This window comes from Platalea leucorodia, assembly GCF_965183815.1.
Source record: "Platalea leucorodia genome assembly, chromosome: 5".
NCBI lineage: Eukaryota > Metazoa > Chordata > Aves > Pelecaniformes > Threskiornithidae > Platalea > Platalea leucorodia.
In genome coordinates this window covers 84,053,117-84,074,344 of record NC_138827.1, presented here as the reverse complement: position 1 = coordinate 84,074,344, position 21,228 = coordinate 84,053,117, and the positions used below count along the sequence as shown (strand labels likewise).

Sequence of the window (21,228 nt, the reverse complement as noted above, 5' to 3'; positions counted from 1 at the left end):
TAGGAATACAGGGAACATACGAGAAAAACAGAAGAAAGCTCATAGCATCAGTGCTCAAGAAGGGAAGTACAGTGATCCAGTACCCATAGGTTGTTTAACCTGACATCCTTCCCAGCCAACATAATGGCAGAGCTAATATGGGATTCAATTAATAAAGAGCTAAAGGATAAGAATGTAATTATTGCCAAGCAGTGAGGTTTATGGGAAATAGGTCATGTCAAGCAAACCTGATTTCATTCTTTGATGAGATTAGAAGTTTGTTTGATAAAAGTAACATGTAAGAGACTTCCTTCCATAAGGCAGTGGCTTAGCGGAAACCAACCTTCTGGTTTAAAATTAGCCCCTTATTGTGTAAGTAGAGCCCATCTGTCGGAGATTAAGAGTGGGCTAACTGGGAAGCTAAAGAAAGTAGCACTGCTTGGGAATGATCAGTGAACGGCGGACTTAGAGCAGTCCTCAGCATGAAGCTCAATGCTGTGTCAGTGGTCTGGAGACGAGTACAGGACTGCAGGGCTCGTGGGAACCCCCAAAATCCCTGTTTCCACTGTTAAAGGCAGCCTAGTACAGCTCACCCTGATGATTAACTCTGCTCAAAACATTGCCTCCTGGTAGGTTGCGTGCAGTTCCTGGAGCAGCCAACTATGGCCTTTGTCCGACTAAATGAGGCCGTCTTCCTGGAATCTGTCTTAGAGGTCCCGATTCCTGTCAGATTCATCTTTGTGCTGCTGGGACCGAGCCAGGCCAACATGGACTACCATGAAATTGGCCGCTCAATCTCCACCCTCATGTCCGACAAGGTGAGGAGCTGACGGGCGGTGATGCTGGCACAGGCGAGGGAGCTTCGGTAGCTCCTCAGGTCAGCCCTGGGACGAGAGTGCTGAGAGATGCTGTGCAAAGGCCCAGATGGGGCAGGCAGGCGTGAGCACCTGCAATTTTTAAGAGCAGCCTGGCTCGACCAAGGTAGGATGCTCCATTACGGAGGCAAGAGTAGGAGAGATGCTTGGCTGGGACAGAGAGTGCTAGGCTGGGTGAAGAAAGGGGCTGTACGTAAAAGCAGGAGCAAAGGACTGCCCAAGGTTAGAGGAGTTGTGTTCAGTTGATGTTTCACAGAGGGGAGGGGAGGCTGAACGGGGACTGTGACCATAACGCCTGGTCCAGGCCACACTGAGAAAAAGACCCCCTGGGGACTGTTGTCAGGTGTTTGGATGAAGCTTTCTAGCTGAGTCCCGTGGCTGGGGCATCCATGCAGAGGAGCACATCCATGCAGGAGGAGAGATGAGGAGGCAGGAAGGTGTTTATGCCAAGCATGTGTACTGCTAGAAGTCCTCCATCTGGCTGGATGGCAGGAAAGTTAAATTTCATTATCCTGGTAAGGAATTAGAGGCAAAGAAAAGACAATCTGAACATCTGCTGCATAAATCCAGGACAGGAGAATCAGAAGTTCACAGGGTCCTCCTGGCTGGTGCCATGTAACTATAACCAAGTAACAAACCTGCCTGTCCTGCCACCAGTGCACAACTCTCCCTGAACTGGGGACAAAAGGTCCACTCAGAGCAGGTGGGTTGTGGGCAACAAGGGCTCCCAGCTGAAAGATCCCTTCCCAGGAGTTGCACAGGGCTCAGCTGAGACCATGTTTTTAGCTAGGTGAGGTGCCATATTTCAGCTTCAGCCCTGCATTTGTGGGCTGATCTCGCCCGTTGGAGCCTCTGCTCCTCTGTTGCTGGAAGAGGGGAGCCAGCTGCCACAGCCGGGACTGGCCGTAGCAAGGTTACACAGTGGCTGGCGCCATGAAGAGAGTACGGTATCATTTACAGTTTGAAGCTGTGGCTCCAGGGAGTCTGTGTGCTGCAGGGACCTTAGCTGTCCCCTACCTGCTTTACAGGCTGTTGACTTGTTCATATTCCTCCAGCCCTTTCTCTGCAGGCACGTTCCAGAGCCAATGCAGCACTTCCGCCCATTTGCCAGCACCTCCCTGCCTATCTGCAGTAGTGTTGTCCCCTCGTGGTCTCCTTGGAGTCCTTCCTTGTCATCTTGCCCTTGCTGTCAGGAGTATCTCCCCTTTTCTGCCTGGTTTCCCTTGCATGGCTTCCTCATGCTGTAGACTCCTATTTTCCCTCCCTCTCCCATGTGGAGACTTCCAAGAGTCTCTTACGCTCCCTGCTCGGGTCCTGGTTCTTGTGCTTTATCTGTGGTGCTTTAGGGCTCCACCAGCTTGTCCCTCAGAACGAACCTAAGACCAGACTAGAAGGACATCGGTCTGTTGCAGAGTCCTAATTTTGAGCTGCAGGGACAGGGAAAGTCTTTCATCTCTGTGGTGCCTGGCTTCTGGTCCATCTCTGAGCTGGGCTCTGAACAAGAGCCCTGCAGGACCGAGCAATGGCATGCAGAGCTTGTAAGGAGAAGGATCTCGGCCTGATGCAGCCACAGCGCTCTGGTATGGAGAGAGGCACAGGATGGCCAGGTGTAACATCTAGCCTAGGGAATGAGAGGCACCAGGCTAGCTGGGAGGCACAGATCTGTTTTGATTGATGGAGAGGTCCCATGAGAGGCACCCTGTGGTCTGGCAGAGCATGCAGCTGGCAGAGATGCTGCAGGAGCATGATCTTGGGCAAGAGCAGTGGGGCTTGGGGGAGAAAAGCAGGAGCAAGGAGGTCACTGGAAAGGACGGATGGGGAAGGGAGGAGAGACATGGGATTAAGTGAGGGGCATTGGGTAGAAGGACAGGTAGGAGGGATTCAGGAGTGTGGGTCACAGAGTGGCCATAGTGAAACAAGTAGTGGGTCGAGGGAGCGGGATGTTACTGTATGGTCACAGCAAGCATTGTGTGTCCAGGCTGTAGGTAGCTGGATGCAGTCTTGGTCTGAGCCTTCTCCCTCTCTCTTTTTCCCTGCTCCTCTCAGCACTTCCATGAGGCTGCATACATGGCAGATGACCGTCAAGACCTTCTCAACGCAATCAACGAGTTCTTGGACTGCAGCATTGTCATCCCCCCATCAGAGGTGGAGGGGAAAGACTTGCTCAAATCCATTGCCACCTTCCAGAAGTTGCTGCTGAGGAAGAGGAAGGAGAGGGAGCAGAAGTCCATGAAGGAGGGGGCTGTCCAGGAAGCCAAAGGTCTCTCCATTCACATTTGGGCAAAAGAGTTTGTGCCTAGTGCCCAGCATGCCCCTGTGGGCCCTCCCCTCACAGAGCCCAGCAGAGGGGTGAGCAGGGCCTGGCTCCTGCGGTGGGCAGCGGGGAGCAGGGCAAGGGGAGGCAGGGCAGTGGCTGGGGGCAGCTGGAGGCAGTGGGATGTGCAGTCGCAGGGGGCCCTCCAGGTTAGCGCTGCTGGAGGAAGGTCTCCATGGGGTACGGGGGAGAGGGACAGCCCAAGGGTGGACCTGCGTTCCCCTGCTCAAGCCCTGCTCTCTGTACATCCCCAGAGCTGTGTGAAGTGAAAGCTGAGGAAGAAGAGGAGGAAGCTGAGGACGACCCTTTGAAGCGGACCGGGATATTTTTTGGAGGTCTGGTTCGGGACATAAAGCGCAGGTACCCCAAATACCTCAGTGACATCAGAGACGCCTTGCACAGCCAGTGTCTCGCGGCCGTTCTCTTCATCTACTTTGCTGCTCTCTCTCCTGCCATCACCTTCGGGGGACTCCTAGGTAATGGGCCTGCTTTCTGGTCTGCTCTTTGCACGCTGGGACACTGGCTGTGTCTGTGTGATGCTGTGCTGGGGTGGGCCTTGGTGCTGCTCGCTCGGGGAGAGCGGCAGCGCTGCGCCTCGGCTGCTGCCTTGTCCCCTCCCTGCCGCTTGGCCTCTCCAGCCTCGGCTCCCCGGGCTCCCTCTGTGCTCCCTGCCCAACGCAGGGGACCTCTGACTGATGGGACGGGGACCTGCCTCCTCCGTCTGGAGCTGTGTCTGCAGCCTGTCTGCCTGTGGTGATGGTGCCTGTGTCTGGGCTATAACACTCACACGTTGTTCTCTTTCCCAGGAGAGAAAACCGAGGGTCTCATGGGGGTCTCCGAGCTGATAATCTCCACCTCGGTTTTAGGGATCCTCTTCTCCCTGCTCGGAGCCCAGCCGCTCCTGGTCATTGGCTTCTCAGGGCCTCTGCTGGTGTTTGAAGAAGCTTTTTACAAGGTACATGTGAGGCAGTGTCCATGCTTGGCACCTGCTTGCTCTGCCCTTGCACTGGAGAAGGCAGCCGGTATTTCTCAGTTCTCCAAAGGGTCTTTGGTGGTGTGGACTCCTTGGGTCCTGCCAGGCTGCCCTCAGCTCAGCCAGGGCTGGCCCTGGCTCTGCTGACCCTTTGCAGGTCACGCCATAGGGACTTCTGCCTCCTGTTGCTGTATCCCGTGGGCTGACCCCCTTGAGGTGTGACACTGATAACAGCCCTTCTCTACCTGCTGACTGTGAGGGGAGCATTGTCCCCCAGCCCTGCACTGCAGCCCATCCTGGCGCAATGAGCACTTGTAGCTGCATCCTAACATACTGGTCCTTAATACCTTCTTGTTCTTGGGGCTTCCTTTGAAGACCATTTCACAACTTTTACCTGTGTCCAGGTTTCCTCGTATGGGAATCCACCAGTGTTCAGTGTACCACCCATCTGGGATGTCCCATGTACATTACTCCCACCTCTCAGGATGAGCCCAAGGGCGTGTGCAGAGATATCCTGGCCAGCGGGGGTGGACATGCTTCTTTCTCAAGTAGCATGACCTCTTCACTGTTAAAAGCATCCCTGTGTCACTGTACCTCCAAGCAGTGGGTCTAATCCTTCTCCTTTTTTCTGACTCCTAGCATGTCTGGGCTTTTAAAGCATGGTTTTTCCTACAGCTAGATTTTCACCTTGGTGTGTGAAGAGTTTGGAGCTGGTGATGCCATTGCACAGTGGGAATTTCTCTGCTCTCCTGTGGCCGCACTTCTCACTGACGGCTTTTGCTTTGCCCAGTCATTGTGTACAAAGGTGTACCTCTGCCCTGTGTGAGGGCACTGTCTGTGGTGGTACTGAGGAAGGCTGCAAAGGGAGGGATGTAGTTTGTGCTGGAAGTGGTTGGTGTTGCTGTGTGTGGATGAGCAGAGGCAGTGGAGATGGTCTGTTCTGTGGTTCTGTTCTTGCGTGCGCTGTGTGTGTACGCAAGGCGCTGGCTGGGATCATGCCCCAGCTAACGTAGCCTTTATGCATCGGGACGTAGCAAGCAGCTCAGGCTCTCCTTTGCGGGGAACAGGCTTGTGCTGTTGAGTGCATGGAGCAGTGGAGAGCTGTGTTTGAATTCCACCTCCATATGGGTGGGATGGGGAGCGTCATGCATGGGATGGCTTCAGCAGAGAGTGAAGGAGGTACTGTTACAAAGACAAGCAGTAAAGACCTGCTTGGTGTGAGCTGGCTGGTGTTAATGCAAAGTCTGTAACTTTACCTGTGACTCCAGCCCTGAATTCACTGTCTCTGTGCTGGATGCCTGAGCAGATGTAGATGCTTTTTTCCAGGAGAGTCTTTGATCTTAATGGGGAGCAGATGTGGGAGGCAGCCTGAGGAGCCATGAGTAACTCCATCCCCTTTCCCTTTCAGTTCTGCCAGACACAAGGCATTGAGTACCTGACAGGCAGAGTGTGGATTGGTTTGTGGCTTATTGTCTTCATCTTCATTATCGTGGCTGCTGAGGGAAGCTTCTTGGTGCGCTACATCTCGCCCTTCACCCAGGAGATCTTTGCTTTCCTCATCTCCCTCATCTTTATCTACGAGACCTTCTACAAACTATACAAGGTGAACCTTCCCCAGGGAGATGGGCTGCCGCACCTCTCGATCCCCCAGGAACCTGTTGCTTTAGCGTACAGGAGGCAGGGGAACAGGGCCAGCTCAGCCACAGCTGTCCTAGGCATTCTGCAGAGCAGTTCTTTGCTGGCCTCTCATGCCCCAGCCCAGCTGGCCCCTGTGCCACCACAGAGGCTGGCAGGATGAGCCCTAACATCTGTCTCCCCTTCTCTTCCTGCAGGAGGCATTAAAGAGGGGCCACTTTTCTCTCCCCAGCCCTCTCCAGCTGGGTAGGTTGCGAGGCGAGGTGACGGATGCTGGGATTGTCCGCGCCCACCATCTACCACCCTCACCTCTCCACAGAGCAGGACACCTCCGCTTCCCCCTGCCCCCAGTAGTGACAGTGCCCCCTGCCCCTCCTTGCGGTGACAGTGCCTGCTGCTTCTCTCACCTGCCCAGGTGTTTGCAGAACATCCTCTGCTGAAGTTCTACCCACCGAGCGTGCAGAGCGGCCTGAATGCCAGCATGCTCTCTGCGGATGCGATGTCATTGGGAATCAGGATGCAGCCCAACACTGCTCTCCTCTCCCTCATCCTCATGCTAGGCACCTTCTTCATTGCCTTCTTTATGCGCAAGTTCAAGAACAGCCGTTTCTTAGGAGGAAAGGTGAGAACTTTGTGGACCCAGATGTTAAGGAAAAGGGACGTGCCAAACAGATAATGCTTCTTGCTACAGACATTTGTTCTCCAGAGCGTTTGGACAGCCCCCCAAAGAAACACCAGCAATCCCTTAAATGCCATGCAGAAGGGATGGCAGCCTGACCTGGGCTGCAGACCAGAGCTGGCTGTTGATGATGGTATCTGCACTGTCCTGCTCCAGTGAGCTTTGCTGAAAAGCCCTCTGGACCTTGGGAATGCTCCTTTGGCTGGATACGAGTCTGTTAAACTAGAATATAGGAGGAGGAGCTTACACCTTGTTCCCTTTGGACATCTCTGTAGATGCAGGGCATCTGTGTAATACCTGGAGCACCATCCGAATAGGGCAGTAGGAGCAATTACCCAGTCACTTAGGAGTGGCTGGAGGACTGTGTGTTATGTGGGCAGTGGGATGCGCAGCCCCTTGGGTCAGGGCTGGGTTCCCTCGCCCTGCTCATCAGCAGTGCTCAGGTTTGCAGTGGTGCTTGGCCCCATCTGGGGCTTTGCTTTGCTGCAGGCTCCCTGTAGCAGGGTGGGTGCACGGGGCCGGCCCGTACCCTTTGCCAGCAAGGGTGTTTGTTCTGCAGGCTCGGCGGATCATCGGAGACTTCGGGATCCCTATCTCGATCCTGGTCATGGTGCTGGTGGATTACACCATCACTGACACATACACGCAGGTAGGTGCCAGCGCTGCTCTTGGAGCCCCTCCTGCAGCCCAGCAGCGATCCCTGCGGCACTGCGGCCTGCTCTTGTGCAACGGGGGATTTGTATTTCCTGCCTCTTTAGTCATAAGAGCGCAAAGCAAACAGAGACGCTCCCCTCGTCCTCACTCCCGCGCTGAAGGGAAGCTCCAAGGGTCTTGCCGAGACTGAGACCAGAGCTACAGGGGCTGGAGTGCCCCGGTATCCCTCTGGTATTCCAGCTGTTAGTAGGGGAGGCTTTAGGGGACCGGAGAGATTCAGTGCAATTAATTCCTTGTTTGCAACTCTAAAAACTTGCTGTCAATCAACAAGACATAAACTGGTTATGCACACTAATGGGGGTGGCATATAGAGTGGTTTCAGTGGGGTACTTGTCATGATACTTAATATATACTCTCCTTGATGATAGGCTACTAAATATTTTGATCACTTTATCTCAAACACAATGATCTCTTTCCGAGTTTATGCACAAACTTAAATGTTATCAAACCGACCCATCTCATGGCTTTCCTTTTTTTCCCCCTTTTTTAGTAGATGTGTAGTTATATCTTTGTTTCGGTATTTTTTTTTCAACTAACATTGGGGAGAAGGTGAAAGGTAGTTCCTGTTCAGCATGCAGGCTTTTTATCAAGACAGCCCAAGGCTTAACGGAATCCAAATGCATTTTTATGCATTTAAATTTCAATGAAAAATCTGGTTTTATCAGACATTAGTAAAATCATGCACTTTGTTACATCCTTTTCATACCCTTCTACACTTCTACAATTAATATCAAAAGCATTATCATTTCAGTATTAACTCAGCATATGTACAAAGCTTTCTGAGAAAATGGTACTTAGTTACACAGCTTAGCTCAAGTACAAGCATTCCAGGAATATTATTCATACTTATGCTGATTAACATAAATGCAAATCATAAACTTTCCCTGCAGTGCTCACGCAGGCAGATAGCAAGAACTGCTGTAGAACAGCGCAGAGCCGAGAGTTCAAATGCTGGTGAACACAGGGTCGGGACGATGTACAGCTAGGAATCTGTGTGGTCTCTGATGAGAGCACAAACATGATATTCCCTCTGAACGTGATCAGAGTGAGGTCATTTCCAGAGAATGTGGCCACTTCTGGGGTCCACACTGCAAAAACAATACTGAAAAATGTCTCAGAAGAGGCTTGTAAAGTCTGGAAAGCCACCTCAGAGAAGGGTAGGCAGTTCAGGACACTTGATTTGTCCAAGCAGAGGTCAAAGAGCATTTTAACCATGGTCTGCAACCACTGACATGGGGGTGGGGTTCCTGAGGGAAGATATTTCCTTGGTCTCTTGGACAAAAACCAAGGGAATTCCAGTAGCTGAAAGGAAATGAGACAGGCCTGTGTTAGGGGACATGGAATTTTTTGCACCGAAGGGGATTATCCATGAGAAAGTCCTGCTCGGGTCAGGGTGGCTGTCCCATCATCTGAGGCATTCAGACCAGGGAGACCAGGAGGATCAAGGCTGGTCTGGTGTGAGGCTGTGGGCACGTGTGTATCGATGAGTAACTGCTGGGTTTTGCGGCTACACCCCCAGAAGCTGAATGTCCCCTCTGGCCTGTCGGTCACATCTCCTCACAAGCGTGGCTGGTTCATTCACCCCATGGGCAGCAGTGGGACCTTTCCAATGTGGATGATGTTTGCCTCTGCCATCCCTGCCCTCCTGGTCTTCATTCTTATCTTCATGGAGACACAGATCACTACGTGAGTACCTCCCCTTCCAACGCCAACCATCACCAACCCCTGGGCAGACAAAGCCGGGATGGGTGCTGGTGCCATTCGTCTGGAGATGCGCTTGGCATCCCAGCAGGACAGCAAGGGCACGATCCTGGCCATTTCAGGCTCTACCTTCTTGAGTTCTCCCATCGTCTCTTGGCTCCCCTCCTGGCATACAGTGTGGTGGAGACCTGCCTCAGCCAAGCACAGGAGGAAACCTCTAACCTGAGGTTGACAGCCACCGTCCCTCTCTTCAGCCATCTCCTTGTTGTCCCCATGTGCGCTCTCTCCAGTGACCATTGTCCCCAGCCGTACTGCTGTCCCTGGGCACTGGGCTGGGCCTGGCACTGACCTGGGCTCAGCACTGACCTGGGCTCTTTTTCCTCCCAGGCTGATTGTAAGCAAGAAGGAGAGGAAGCTGCTGAAAGGCTCTGGCTTCCACCTGGACCTGCTGCTCATTGGCACTATGGGGGGCCTTTGCGCACTCTTTGGGCTGCCCTGGCTGACGGCAGCGACGGTGCGCTCTGTCACCCACGTCAATGCCCTGACGGTCATGAGCAAGGCCATCGCACCAGGAGAGAAGCCCAAGATTGAGGAGGTGAAGGAGCAGCGTGTGACCGGAGTGCTTATTGCTGCCCTCGTTGGTGAGCCTCTGCTCGGGTGAAGGAGTGAGGGGGGAGATCAGGGTCGACCACTTGAATCTCCTGGCAGCATCCCTGCCCCATGGGGCAGCCTGCGCTCTGCCCACTTGCTGCAGGACTGCCCCCACCTACACTCAGCTCTCCTCTGGCAGGCTTTGGTACCCCCCCATGGTCAGTCCATCTCTGCAGCCCTTCCAGCTAGACCCCGCTTGAGCTTCCTTTCCCTTGCACCCTGGGACAGACAGGGAGGAGGCGGGAGAGGGAGGGAGGCCGAGGTGCCTTGCGGAGGGGCTGGTGTGGGTGTGGGGCACACCATGCCCTGAGCTCTGTCTGTGCAGGTCTGTCCATTGTGATGGGGAACATGCTGCGGCAGATCCCGCTGGCTGTGCTCTTCGGCATCTTCCTCTACATGGGGGTTACGTCGCTCACTGGTATCCAGCTCTATGAGCGGCTGCTCCTGATCTTCATGCCATCCAAGCACCACCCTGACCACATCTATGTTGTCAAGGTGAGCGAAGGCAGGTTGCGAGGAACCAGGTAATGAGGAGCAGAGGAAGAAGAGGCAGGTGAGGGGAGGATGGTGCTTTGCTAGAGTAATGCTTGGCTTGGTGACCCCCCTTGGCTGCAAGTTTGTGCCAAGAAGTAAGTGCAAGCCATGCACAGGGGCGATGGAACGCTAGGATAGCATGCTGATAGGCTGCACACGGGAGCATATTGCCAGGATATTGTACAGACAGACAGTTTATAGGAGTGATGCATTGCTTGAGCGGGTGTTAGGGACACTGCACTGCCAGGTGGGTGTGCTGCTAGGTTGCACAGAGGCTGTGTTATGGAGTTCTGCCTTGCTGTAGAGTACAGGCAGGTAGAGTGTGCAGCAGCATTGCGTTACTGTACTATGCTATGCAGAAGGGTTATGTTATGCCAGTTGGGTCTTCATTAATCTGTGTGGAAGGATAATGTGTTCTTAGACTGGATTTACCTCCCTAGGTGAAGACCTGGAGAATGAATCTCTTCACCTGCATTCAACTGGCCTGCATTGTGCTGCTCTGGGTGGTGAAATCTACGGTGGCATCCCTGGCCTTCCCCTTTGTCCTGATCATGACAGTGCCATTGCGACGCTTCGTGCTGCCCCACTTCTTCCACGACAGGGAGCTCAAAGCGGTAAGCAGATAACTGTCTTCACAGTCTAGCTTGCAACACTGGAGTGAGGTTGAGGAGATTTGGCAGACTGAAAGGCTGGGAGATCCTGGGCCGGCCAAGCCTTGGCTTTCCCTTCTGTTGTCTGGGGGTCTTTGTTCAACAGCGATAGGTGGGTGGATGGCTTCCTCAGAGCTTGTAGCCCTGGGAGTGCAGTGTGGGATGGATGGGCACCCTAGGGCAAGGAGACAGAGGATCCTTCCACGCAGAGGCTTGGAATAAGGGTTTCGTCTTCCATCCTCCTCCCCATTTGTGGCTCATTCATCAAGAGACACCCCATTTCCCCACTGAGACAGCAGCAAGGACAGCCCAGCAGCACACCAGAGCCTGTGGCTGCTTGGCACAGGAGCACGTAACCACAGTGCCAGGGTGCCGGCAACTCCTTGAGTGCTGGCAGCTCCTCTGCTGCTGCCAACATCCTGAGCTGCTGTTGGAGAGCAGCCTGCAGGAGCAAGAGCTTTGCTCTTCCCAGCACAGCCCAACTGCCTGGCTCTCTGCGTGCTGATCCCTCCGGGCCAGGCTTGACCCTGCACTGGGGGTGGCTGTGGCCTTCAGAGCCTGGTCTCTGCCTCTCCCCAGTTGGACTCAGAGGATGCAGAACCGAACTTCGATGAGGACGGCCGGGATGAGTACAACGAGCTGCACATGCCTGTGTGAGCTGGGAGCCGCCCTCCCCGCTCATGGGACAGGCTGCTTGCGCCGGCTCGTCCCTCCCAAGGACTAACTGGAGACTTGCCGTGAGTCACGCGATCTCTTGCCTGGACCAACAAATGGCTGTTCCATAGCCCCGCAGCAGGCAGCCCCGGCTCCTGCTGCCCCATCGCTCGCTCAGCAGAGGCTGTGAGTCTCTCTCCTCTTGGACCTGGTGGGCTGAGAGATGTCTCTCACATCCCGAAGCTGCGTGGGTCCTGAGTGCCCGTGGGTCAGGGGTCTGCCCCCTCCCTGCTGGAGGCAGCCTGTGCCTGGTCTCCAGGTGATGAACGGGAGCCATGCCAGCTGGTGCCACTCTGTCCCCCTCCACGACCATGAAGCTTGGGTGTCTCAGAACCACGTGCCACCGGGCAGTCACAGGATGGGCTGGATGCTGCCTGCGGATGGCCAGTGGGCTTCTCCCAGGCCAGCAGCCTCCTTGCTTGGCTGGCGGATGCCTTGCTCCTGCTCCCTCTGCCCCCTTCCAGGAGTGCTCACGCTGGGCCTGTGCCACAGCCCCTGGCCCACGGGGCTGCTGCAGCCTGGCAGATGGGCAAGGAGGGACCAGCACCCTGGCCCTGTCCTCCAGACCATCATCTGTCCAGTCACCCTCCCACAGGACTGTTTTCAGCTCTTGCTCAGCGTGGGGGAGGCTGTTTGCTTTCAATTTTCCCAACCCTCTTCCCAAAGGAAAACCGCACAGGGAGGGGAGGCTGGGGACAAGCAGGTATCCTGAAGCCTCGAGTGCCTGCCCTCTTGTGGGTACTAAGAGGAGTCCTGTGCCATTCTGCACCTTCACAAAGGTTGCAGGGGTAAAAACCTCATCACAGGGCTGCATCCCAGTTCCTGATCCCCAGGTTCCTGTCCCTGAGAACAAACCATATTTAAGAAGCTATACAGGAGACGTAGTGCTGGAGCTCAAAACAGTCCTTTGGGTTCCCTCCCTTTCCCTGTGCAGTGATCCGCTGGGTCTGCCTCCCTGCAGCCCTACAAGGAAGTCACTGAAACCCCCAGCCCCAACTCTGCTGCCATATCAGGGTGACCTTTCATGTCCAGGGGTGCCCTCCAAGTGGGAAGGAGCAGCATTCAGCGTGCCCAGCACTCAGCCCCTGTCACCTCTGGGCAGCTCCGAACACCTTTCTGCCTGGCAGGGCTGTCCGCTGGGGTCTCCCCAGGCCAGCAGCCCCTGTTCAGAGCTGCCTCAGAAACTGCTGGTGGTGCCCTTGCTGCCCACGGCGGCTCTGAGGGTGGTGCCAGAGGAGATGGGCACCCCAGCCTCTCCCTGTTGTCAGAGCCGGAGCGGCCTTGTGGAGGAGGCTGGGATGCTCGCTTCACCATTGGATTTGGGACAAGCCGCTGCCCCGGTTCCCACTTATCAGCCTGGCTCCTGCGAGAGATGGTGGGTGCTTCATTACCGGGAGGGTCCGATGCCTTCCCCAGGAGGCCGCAGAAATATCCCACCAGAGAGAGAAACCTTGCCCCACGGCAGGTTCCTGCCCCACAGCTTGGCCCCCCGCAGGGCCTGGGGCAGAGAGACGAGTGTCTCTGTGTGTCTGTGGCCGTGTGTGTCCTGTCCTCCCCGTGTAGTGTAGGAGGCCCGTTGTCGCTGTGCATTGTGACTCCTCTGACTGTAGTGGAAACAGCTACACCAATAAACTCTTCACAGGAACCGCGTCTGACTCTCCGCTTTTGTTTGTTCATTGGCAATAAAATAAATTGATTGAAATTCCACGACACAAAACTGTTTCTTGCCCACAACAGCAGCCAGCGAGGGAGCAAGCCCCAGTTGGAGCGGGGACTGTCACCTTGTCACCCCTACCAGCACGGAGGTGGGCTCTCCACCACCATCACCAAGCAGGCTGGTTACTGTGGGCCCAGCTGGAGCCCCCATGCTGGCTGCTGGAAACAGGAGGCTGAGGCCCATATTTAACCAGAAACGCGGATTCATGTCTGCGTACGTCCATATATACACGCACGCGTGTGCCTGCGTGCTCAGCAGCTCTCGGTGCCCATCTCCTTACCCGGCCTGTAGCCACACATCGAACAGCAGGGTCACGCGCTGAGCATGGAGGAAATATCTCATTAAACACATTCCCTCCACGCTTTCTTCCCAGACAGGAGCTGAGCCAGGTCGCCGTGAGCTGCTGGCTGCCTGCAGCCCACGTGGTGATGGGTTGGATGTCCTCCAGTCGTGCTTTCCTGGGTGCTGCTGCTGGGAGTAGGCGGTGGTCCCACCTCCCGTGGTCAGGGTCGCTGGCTGCTCCTGGGGCTGGCCGCTGCCATGGGGCACGTGGCAGAGGGCTGAGCCCGCCCAGGCGCAGGGGTGGTGGCCGTCCTGCTTCTGAGCCGGGCCCGCTGTGGGGCAGGCAGTGCCTGGCCTCGCAGCATCCTCTCCAGGTCCTGGCAGCGCTGCTGAACCTGCGGGAGAGGAGGCAGCGTGGGTGCCCGGCTCCTGAGCATCCAGGTGGGCTGGATGGGAGCATCCATGAATGTTTCCTGCAGGCTGTTCCGCCACGTTGGGAAACACTCCCCCTCCCATTCCCCACTCCGCAGCTCTCCTTCCTCACACCTGAATGCCCAGGGCTGCCCAATGGGCCATCAGTTTGGACTGGAGAGGTCATGGCTCTACCCAGTCCCACAAGATCCATGTCTCCACCTGGATGTCCAGCCCTTTCCATGCAGCTCCCCTGCCCATGGCAGTGCCCCAGCTCTCACCATGGGACATGGGGCAGGGAGCGCAAGCAGTGCCGCACCCCTTACCGCATTGATCCTCCGGACGAGGATGGGCCTGACCTCCAGCTCCAGCAGCCAGTCAGCCTCCAGGATGCTGTGGTGGTACTCCTCCAGCTCCAGGCTCTTCTGCAGCTCCTCAGCCAGAACAGCCTGGTGCTGGCAACCTCCCATACCTGCACCCAGGCTCTGCTGGGGCCGGGCCAGCTCCATCCCCTCGCCCCGCTGCTGCAGGCACAGGACGCGGATGCGCTGAGCAACATGACAGACCTGGGTGCGCAGGGCGGCCGCCCGCTCCCCGCGGTGCAGTAGGGCCAGCAGCTCCTCCTGGCTCTCCCGCAGCCGCGCTCGCAGCATCGCGGTGCTGCTGCCTGCACCCGAGGGCCGTGGCGGGACCAAGATGTCAGGCAAGCCCAGGGGGGAGCCGGGCTGCTGGGGGGCCCTGCCAGATGGTGGGGGCTGCACAGTGCTGGGAGCCAGCCCTGCTCTGCCCTGCACTGGTGGCTGCTGTGGCCGTGATGGTGATGGTGGCAGAGAGAGGCTGTACCTGCTGCGGTGGAGACGGACCCACCGCCGGGCAAGCTCTGCTGTGGCCAAGCTCTGATGAAAGACATCGGGGACCAGCCGCAAGACCTTCACAAAAGGCCCCACGCCGATGAAGCCATGCAGGTCACGCAGGCTCCGGGGGCTGAAGACCCGCTCACTGAGGGGCCCCCCCTGCAGCAGCAGCCCCCAGTTACGCCGGTGGGTGAAGAGCTGTGCGGCCAGGCATGGGATGGATGCCGGGGGGGACCGCCGAGTGGGGCGGGCAGCTGGCTCCTCGTGCATGTACAAGTTCTCACAGAGTGGGACCACCACCCTGGCGTCAAACCTCTCCTTCAGCATGCTCAGGTGCTGCAGGTAAGAGGCCAGCCAGCCCACGTAGCTGGCCACGTCAGGGCTGGCGGAGCTGGGCCGGCACTGGGCGAGCCTCTGCAGGTGCTGCCAGCTCTCCACCTGCCCCGAGGGGCTCCGCGGCAGCACCAGCAGCAGCACGTGGTACAGGCTGCGCAGGTCAAAGCCCTGCCGGCACCGCTGCACGTGCCTCACGAAGGCGCTGATCTCCCCTTCGAGAGCAGAGTAGAGGGCCTCCATGGGCGGCCACGGGGACAGACAGGAGGCAGCCGGGATCGCAGGTCACCCACGCAGTCCTGGGCTCTGGATGTGCTGGAAAATGCGGCACACCAGGATGCAAAGCACGGGCTGGCGCACACAGGATTGCTGCGGGGGCTCTGGTTTGGGTCATGCGTGTGGACTCAGCCAGCAGACGGTGCTCCAAAGGCTGGCAGGCTGCTTTGACACATGGAACATCTGGCCAGCTTGGATGAGTCAGTCCTGGTTGCTCTGCTGGAGAGGAGACGGCAGGTGGGCGGGAAGGAGGGCAACAGGGATGGGCTGGGGCAGGAGGAGTGAGGGAGCTGTAAGGGGTGAGCTCAGAGGGGTACCCCCACTTCTGCGGAACCAGAGAAGGGAGAGGCTGCCGGCTGCTGCCACACCAGGGAGCACGCTGGACTGCAAAATGCTGCTGCAGTGCAGGGAGAGGAGCGGAGAGGCTGCCTGCAGCCCCAGGGGATGCAGGGTGCGAGGAGGACAGCCTGGGTGCCAGGGCTCCCCAGCTGCCCTGGGGCACGCTCTGGAACGGGGCAAGCATCCTCCTGCTCCCTAGAAGGGGACTCGGTGGTGCCGGACCAGATCTGCATTCTGACCAGCAGCTTCTCCCACCTCTTTGCTGTTTGAGAAGAGATTTTTCTTTACAAGAGTAAGCAGCTACCCTTGCCTATCTGGCAAACTAAAAATAGGAGGTCTGTTCCCAAAACTATCATCAAGTGCATTATTTTAAACCATTGTGTGTTTAGGCCAAGTATTTGGGTTTCTGTTTCTGCCACCTGGGTTCAAGTACGTTCAAGCTATCTTCTCCAGCTATTTTTATTCTCCGCAGCCAGGAGGGGCTGGCACATCTCTCTTGTGATATACCACTGGCACCCGTTCACACGGCTGTGTGGCTGGGAAGTTAAGGAAATTGCTGGCTAAAACCATCCTCACGACAAAACTGGGAACCAGTGCCACTGGCAAAGTTTCCCCTTTCCCCTGTATATCCTGGAAGTCCTTGCCTGGGCTATGCTGTCTGCTATCCAGGAACTCAAACTTCATAAAAGTAAATTAAAAAATCCTTTTTCCTCTTCCCGGTGAGGAGGGGGTTGCAAGCCCAGAACCTGGAGGGCAGGTAAAAATGGCAGGAGGCAGCAGCAGGGCAGGCTCCTTGCACCGCGGGCTGGAGGGGGCGAGAGCGGCTTCAGTTGTGTTTGCCTTCCCCAAGTGCCTGCAAGTGGGTTTGTTTAAGTGTGAGTTGCAGCAGTTTGGGGGGAGCAGAGCTGATGCTGAGGAGGAAGATGCCTGCACGTGAAGCCCCAGAGACCGGCTAAAGATTGGCCCCAGCTCACGGGTGCCGGGGTCTGGCTCGCTGTTGCAGATGCTGAGGACTGCCAGCGAGTACTGCCGAGCACCGGTGACCTGGCACGTCCCTGCCACGGCACCAGCCCCACGCTCTCTGCCCCCTTCTGCCCTCCATCCACCTCCCCTCTGCGTCGCTCAAAAGAAGGGACTCACCAGCCCCAGGAGAGACACCGGGGAGAGGAGAAAGGGCTGAGCTGGGCCCTGCTGCCTGCCAGGGGAGGAACCTGCCCTCCTCGGGCACGGACACAAACCTGCCTCCCCATGGGAACGACAGGTTCAGACCTGTCCCTCACACCGGAGCCAGCCTTTGGCGGAGCTGGTTGGTGGCCCTGCGGGCATTGCCATGGAGCTACAGGGGAAAGATGCAGCTTTCTCCAGCCCCTCTCCCTTGCACAGGGCTTTGCAAAGGACACTTTTCTCACAGGGATGCCTGGATCCTGGGCACGGGACACGGGCTTGGATAGCACATTTCTTCAATACAAGTGAGTACAACTATTCATGGCCCTGAATTTGTCCCAAAGGCTTGTCTGGCTTTGGCAAGGAGGCTCCTTAGCCTCGGGCAGTTTGCTGCCTGCCCGCTGCCTTGTGCTGCTGCCCCGACTGTCTCCCCCAGTGTATCATCCTTCCAGGGCTCTTCAGCCCTCCAGCTCCCTGAGGTGCCTGTGCTGGGACTGCTCCCCAAAGGGACTCTTAGGAGAGGTAAATGGTCTCTCAAGGGAGTGAGAATGGGAAATGGGAGCAAGCCCGTTTCTGTTAGAAACCTCTGACGGGGACAGCATCCCTGGAAACAGGGGTCTGACCCCAACGGTTCCCCTTCCACCTCCACCTGGCTGCCCGTGGGAGCGGCAGCCTTTACCACAACGTTTCAGCCTGCTCAGCGAGCAAGTCCTGCCTGCTCGGAGAGCTGGCCAGGGCTGTGCCCAGCCCTCCTGCCTGGCGCTGGGACCCCGTGGGGAGGGAGCCAGGGGCTCCGGGTGGGAGCTCTTTGCTGGGCACAGCACTGGGACACTGCTCCTGTGCCTGTACAAGGTCCCCCGTCCGGGTGCATGCTTTTGGCTGGGGTGCACCTACGCGCGAGCCACCGTGTCTCGCTGTGCAGAGGTGGCTCACATGAGCTTCCCTGCAGAGAGGGGCAATGCTGCTGTAAGGTCAGGATGGGGAAGGCTCAGTCTGAGCTCTGAAATGTGGCTGCCAAAGCTTTTCCCTGCAGGGAGCAGCAGGGAGGTGGGCTGGCACCCATGGGTGTCCTGCCTTGCTCAGAGGGGGCCACGCAGGAGCCAGAGCAAGGAAAAGCACGGAGCGCCAGCACTGCACAGCATCCCCCATCACTCCTGCCATGTTGCTCTGCAACTTCCTGGGCCACGGGCTGCCAGATGTGACCTTGCTGCTAAGCAGGATGGACAAGCCTGCTTTGTAGACTTCTGCAGGGGGGGGGGGTCCTTGCGGTCCCTGCTGTGGGAGCCCAGCTGGATGACTGCCGTCATCTATCAGCCCAGTGTCCCTGGAGGACGTCCCTCCTCCAGCACACAGGGTGCAGCAATGTCACCGGGGCTGGGAGAGGCTGGGGAGCAGTCAGCTCCTGCTGTGACAGGCTCTCGTCCCCAGCAAGGACAGACGGCCAGATGCTGGGGCCAGTTCCTGGTGCTCTGAACTGGGGCTACACTTGCTTTTCAGCCCTGAAATGGACCTCGAAACCAGGCGCTCTGGCAAACAGGAGGTGTTAGCACAGCCTCGCTTGCTCCCTGGGTTTGCTAACCCAGTAGCCCAGCGTTGCAGGTTGCCTCCTGGGGACTTACAAGGGACACATACACCAAAACAGGGCAGAGATTGGCATCATTTTGGCTGCAGGTGCACAGCAAGGAGAAGAGCTCTCTCCTTTAGCATAGAAATGATTTTGCAGGCTGAAGCCACAGGCGAGATCAGGAAGAGGAGATGCATTGAGCTCCGGCTACCAGCACCCATCAGCGGACCTTGGCCACGGCCAGGGGTAGTGATATGACACCGTTTAACCTCCTTGCTTGCTTGCCTGGGTTTATCGTGCAGCCGGAGACAAAGACAGAGAACTAGCCATGTCTGGTATAACAGCCCAGTCTGGGAAGCGACTGCACCACAGCTGGCTGACACACTTTCTACAGCATGAATCCCGCAGTAATGGTATCTGTGAGCAAAGCCCTGCTTGTACACTCAGTTAAGCAGAATCCGTAAGGCTGTTTGTAACAGAGCCATCTGTGACCTCCGCAGCATCACACCATTAATAGCAAGGCTTGGTCTGGGTCAAACAAAAGCAGGGCAGGCTTAATAGGAGAGGAAATTAGGTGGATGTGCTTGGCTGGCCTCAGCCCCGCATGTTCCTACTGTAATTATAGCTTTCTGCAGCTCAGCTCTCTTATTCAGTGATCTCGCTGCCAGGACTGCATTTCTCATGACCGAGGTGTAGAAGCCGCATGCGGATATGTTTTGGCCCCAAGCAAACCTGCGGCAGCACAAAGGGAGCAGTGGCAGGGAACCTCGGCTCGTCACTGCCAGGAGATGGATGTGTGGCCTGGGATGTGGCAGGGAAGGGAGGGAAGGGTTGGGCTGGGGGAACAGGACCGGGACCCTTATCTGCAGAGAAAGCTGGAGATAGATACCTGATTATGGGTTTGGTTCATCCAGCACGGCCAAGTGCAGATGGGGCTGGTAGAAATCACAGCTAGCGCTGGCCCCAGTGGCGCAGCTCGGGAGGATGCTTCAGAGGCCAAGGGGTGGCACGCGGTGACAGCGGGGTGGAAGTTCCCAGCATCCACCCTCTGGGACCATCTGCTCCAGCTCTCTGCTCTTGTGCTCAGGCTGCAAATGAAGAAGACATCCTGTTTTCCTGATCTATGGAGAAAGGGCAGCCCTGGAGGGCATTCCTGCCCCTGCACGGGATAAAAAGCTTTTCCCGCTGTGGTCAGACTAAGCAGGAATGCAACCGCCCTTGGCCTGGGCTCTGCAGCCTGCAAAGGCAGCACGCTGCGCTGCGGTGAGACGGGCTCGCTGCTGATGGTGGCTGAAGTGAGAGAGGAACCAGGGGGATGCCCAGGACAGGTAAACACCCCCCACCCCGCACTGTCCCCCCTTGCAAGGAGGGCTCCCCCTCACACTCCCGCTCTCTGGGGGAGCAGGTGCCACAGTGCTTGGTGTGACCCTCTGAAAGCCTCTCCAGGAGGCCTTAATCACATTCCTCTGCAGCAGGGACACATCTGGTACAAACATGATCCTGTCCCCAAGGAGCCTGGGCTAATTCCTGCTGCAGAGCCCCAGAGCAGCCCCGGGCAGGGAGAGCTTCGGTGCAGCTTTCATCGCTACCATCCTCACCTTCAGGGACGGGGCTGCCTTGCGAGCAGCGGGGCAGGAGGGGATGTCCACAGCTTCGTGCTGAGTTGGGGCAGTCCGGGCCTGAGCTGGCCTGGCCAGACCCTGCCCCGGTCTGAGCTGTGGCCGGGCTCCTCGCAGGCTGGGAATGGGAGAAGGGAGGAACTGCCCTTTTTTTAAGCCGATTTCAAGCAATTGTGAAACTGGAGTGGGAAGGGGGCCAGGGCTGCAGGGACAGCATGTGCCCTGCTGTGCGTCCCCTTCCCCTCGCACACGAGTGGTCCGTGGCAGGAGAGCGCCTCGGTGTCTGGTGCTCTGCCACGGTCAGGCCACTCCCGCAAAGGGACACACTTGATTTTTGGCCACTGCTTTTCAGTAGTTCTCCCCCTTTTTGAGAACACTCTCCTGGCTGCCCTGTGCTTTGGGCAAGGGGGGATTTGGTGGCTCTGGCAAAGCAGCAGGGCCTGCCAGCAGGGGCTGCAATGGTGGCGATGCACGGCAGAGCCTGGGTGCCCTCCTACTGCATCCGTGCCCTCCTGTGGCCTTGGCTGGGTCCAAGGTATCCTGCCTGTGCTGCCGGCTCTCCCGAGTGAGATCATCCCAGGCATGACGGCAGAGGAAATCAGTTCCCCACCCTACCAGTGTGGCTCTGACGAGCCACTGGGGAGGTGGCACCCGTGGCTGAGGTGTCACAGCTCGTTCCCTCGCAGGCGATGGGAGAGCAAGCCTGGCAGATGCTCACCGCCCGCAGCGGGGGCACGCTGGCCTGCCTGCCTCCCAGCCATGTGCCAGACCCGTGGCAGAGGAGGAAATTAGGATATTGTCTGCTGTCCAGGAGGAATTCCTGCCTCGGCTTGTTCCTGCCAGTCCTCCGCCGACCTTCCCTCGGTGTGGAAAGCCCAGCAGGAAGCTGACTCACTGTCTGCTGCCGCCACGGCTGGGTGCGGGGCTCTGCTGCCTGCAGCACTGAGGGCTGCTCCTTTCACAGATGCAGGAATAGCTCATCGCCCAGACCCCCCGGCACCCGCCCGCCCTGCCTCTCCTCTGCCAGCGCCCGGCTCTCTGCCGACAAGCAGAGAAGAACAGCCATGGCACCCTAGTTTCTGTGCCATCTGCAGCTGGGCTGGCAGGAGGGCTGGGAGCTCGCCGGGTTACAGGCATCGCTGCCGAACACGCGGGCAGCGCCGCTGCACCAGGCTGTGGGGCAGGAGGCAGCCCCGAGGTGGGGAGGGGGGCTGAGGGGCTGGAGAGGGGTCCCGGGCTCGTCCTGCGCA

The 21,228-nt window shown here is 57.4% G+C and overlaps 1 protein-coding gene across 3 annotated transcripts in view; it reads left to right on the top strand.

Annotated features, from left to right (window-relative positions):
- SLC4A3 (solute carrier family 4 member 3) overlaps positions 1-12,996 on the top strand; it is a 34,612-nt gene extending 21,616 nt beyond the window's left edge. For all 3 annotated transcript variants that reach the window (XM_082314612.1, XM_082314611.1, XM_082314613.1), the window contains 12 exons: positions 613-797; positions 2,901-3,114; positions 3,423-3,644; positions 3,975-4,123; positions 5,550-5,744; positions 6,192-6,398; positions 7,015-7,104; positions 8,689-8,855; positions 9,258-9,511; positions 9,847-10,016; positions 10,496-10,669; positions 11,285-12,996. In XM_082314612.1, the coding sequence (XP_082170738.1) occupies positions 613-797; positions 2,901-3,114; positions 3,423-3,644; positions 3,975-4,123; positions 5,550-5,744; positions 6,192-6,398; positions 7,015-7,104; positions 8,689-8,855; positions 9,258-9,511; positions 9,847-10,016; positions 10,496-10,669; positions 11,285-11,362 (2,105 nt within the window). In that variant the 3' untranslated portion in view covers positions 11,363-12,996. The remainder of the gene's footprint in view (positions 1-612; positions 798-2,900; positions 3,115-3,422; positions 3,645-3,974; positions 4,124-5,549; positions 5,745-6,191; positions 6,399-7,014; positions 7,105-8,688; positions 8,856-9,257; positions 9,512-9,846; positions 10,017-10,495; positions 10,670-11,284) is intronic.
- Positions 12,997-21,228: the final 8,232 nt, after the last annotated feature.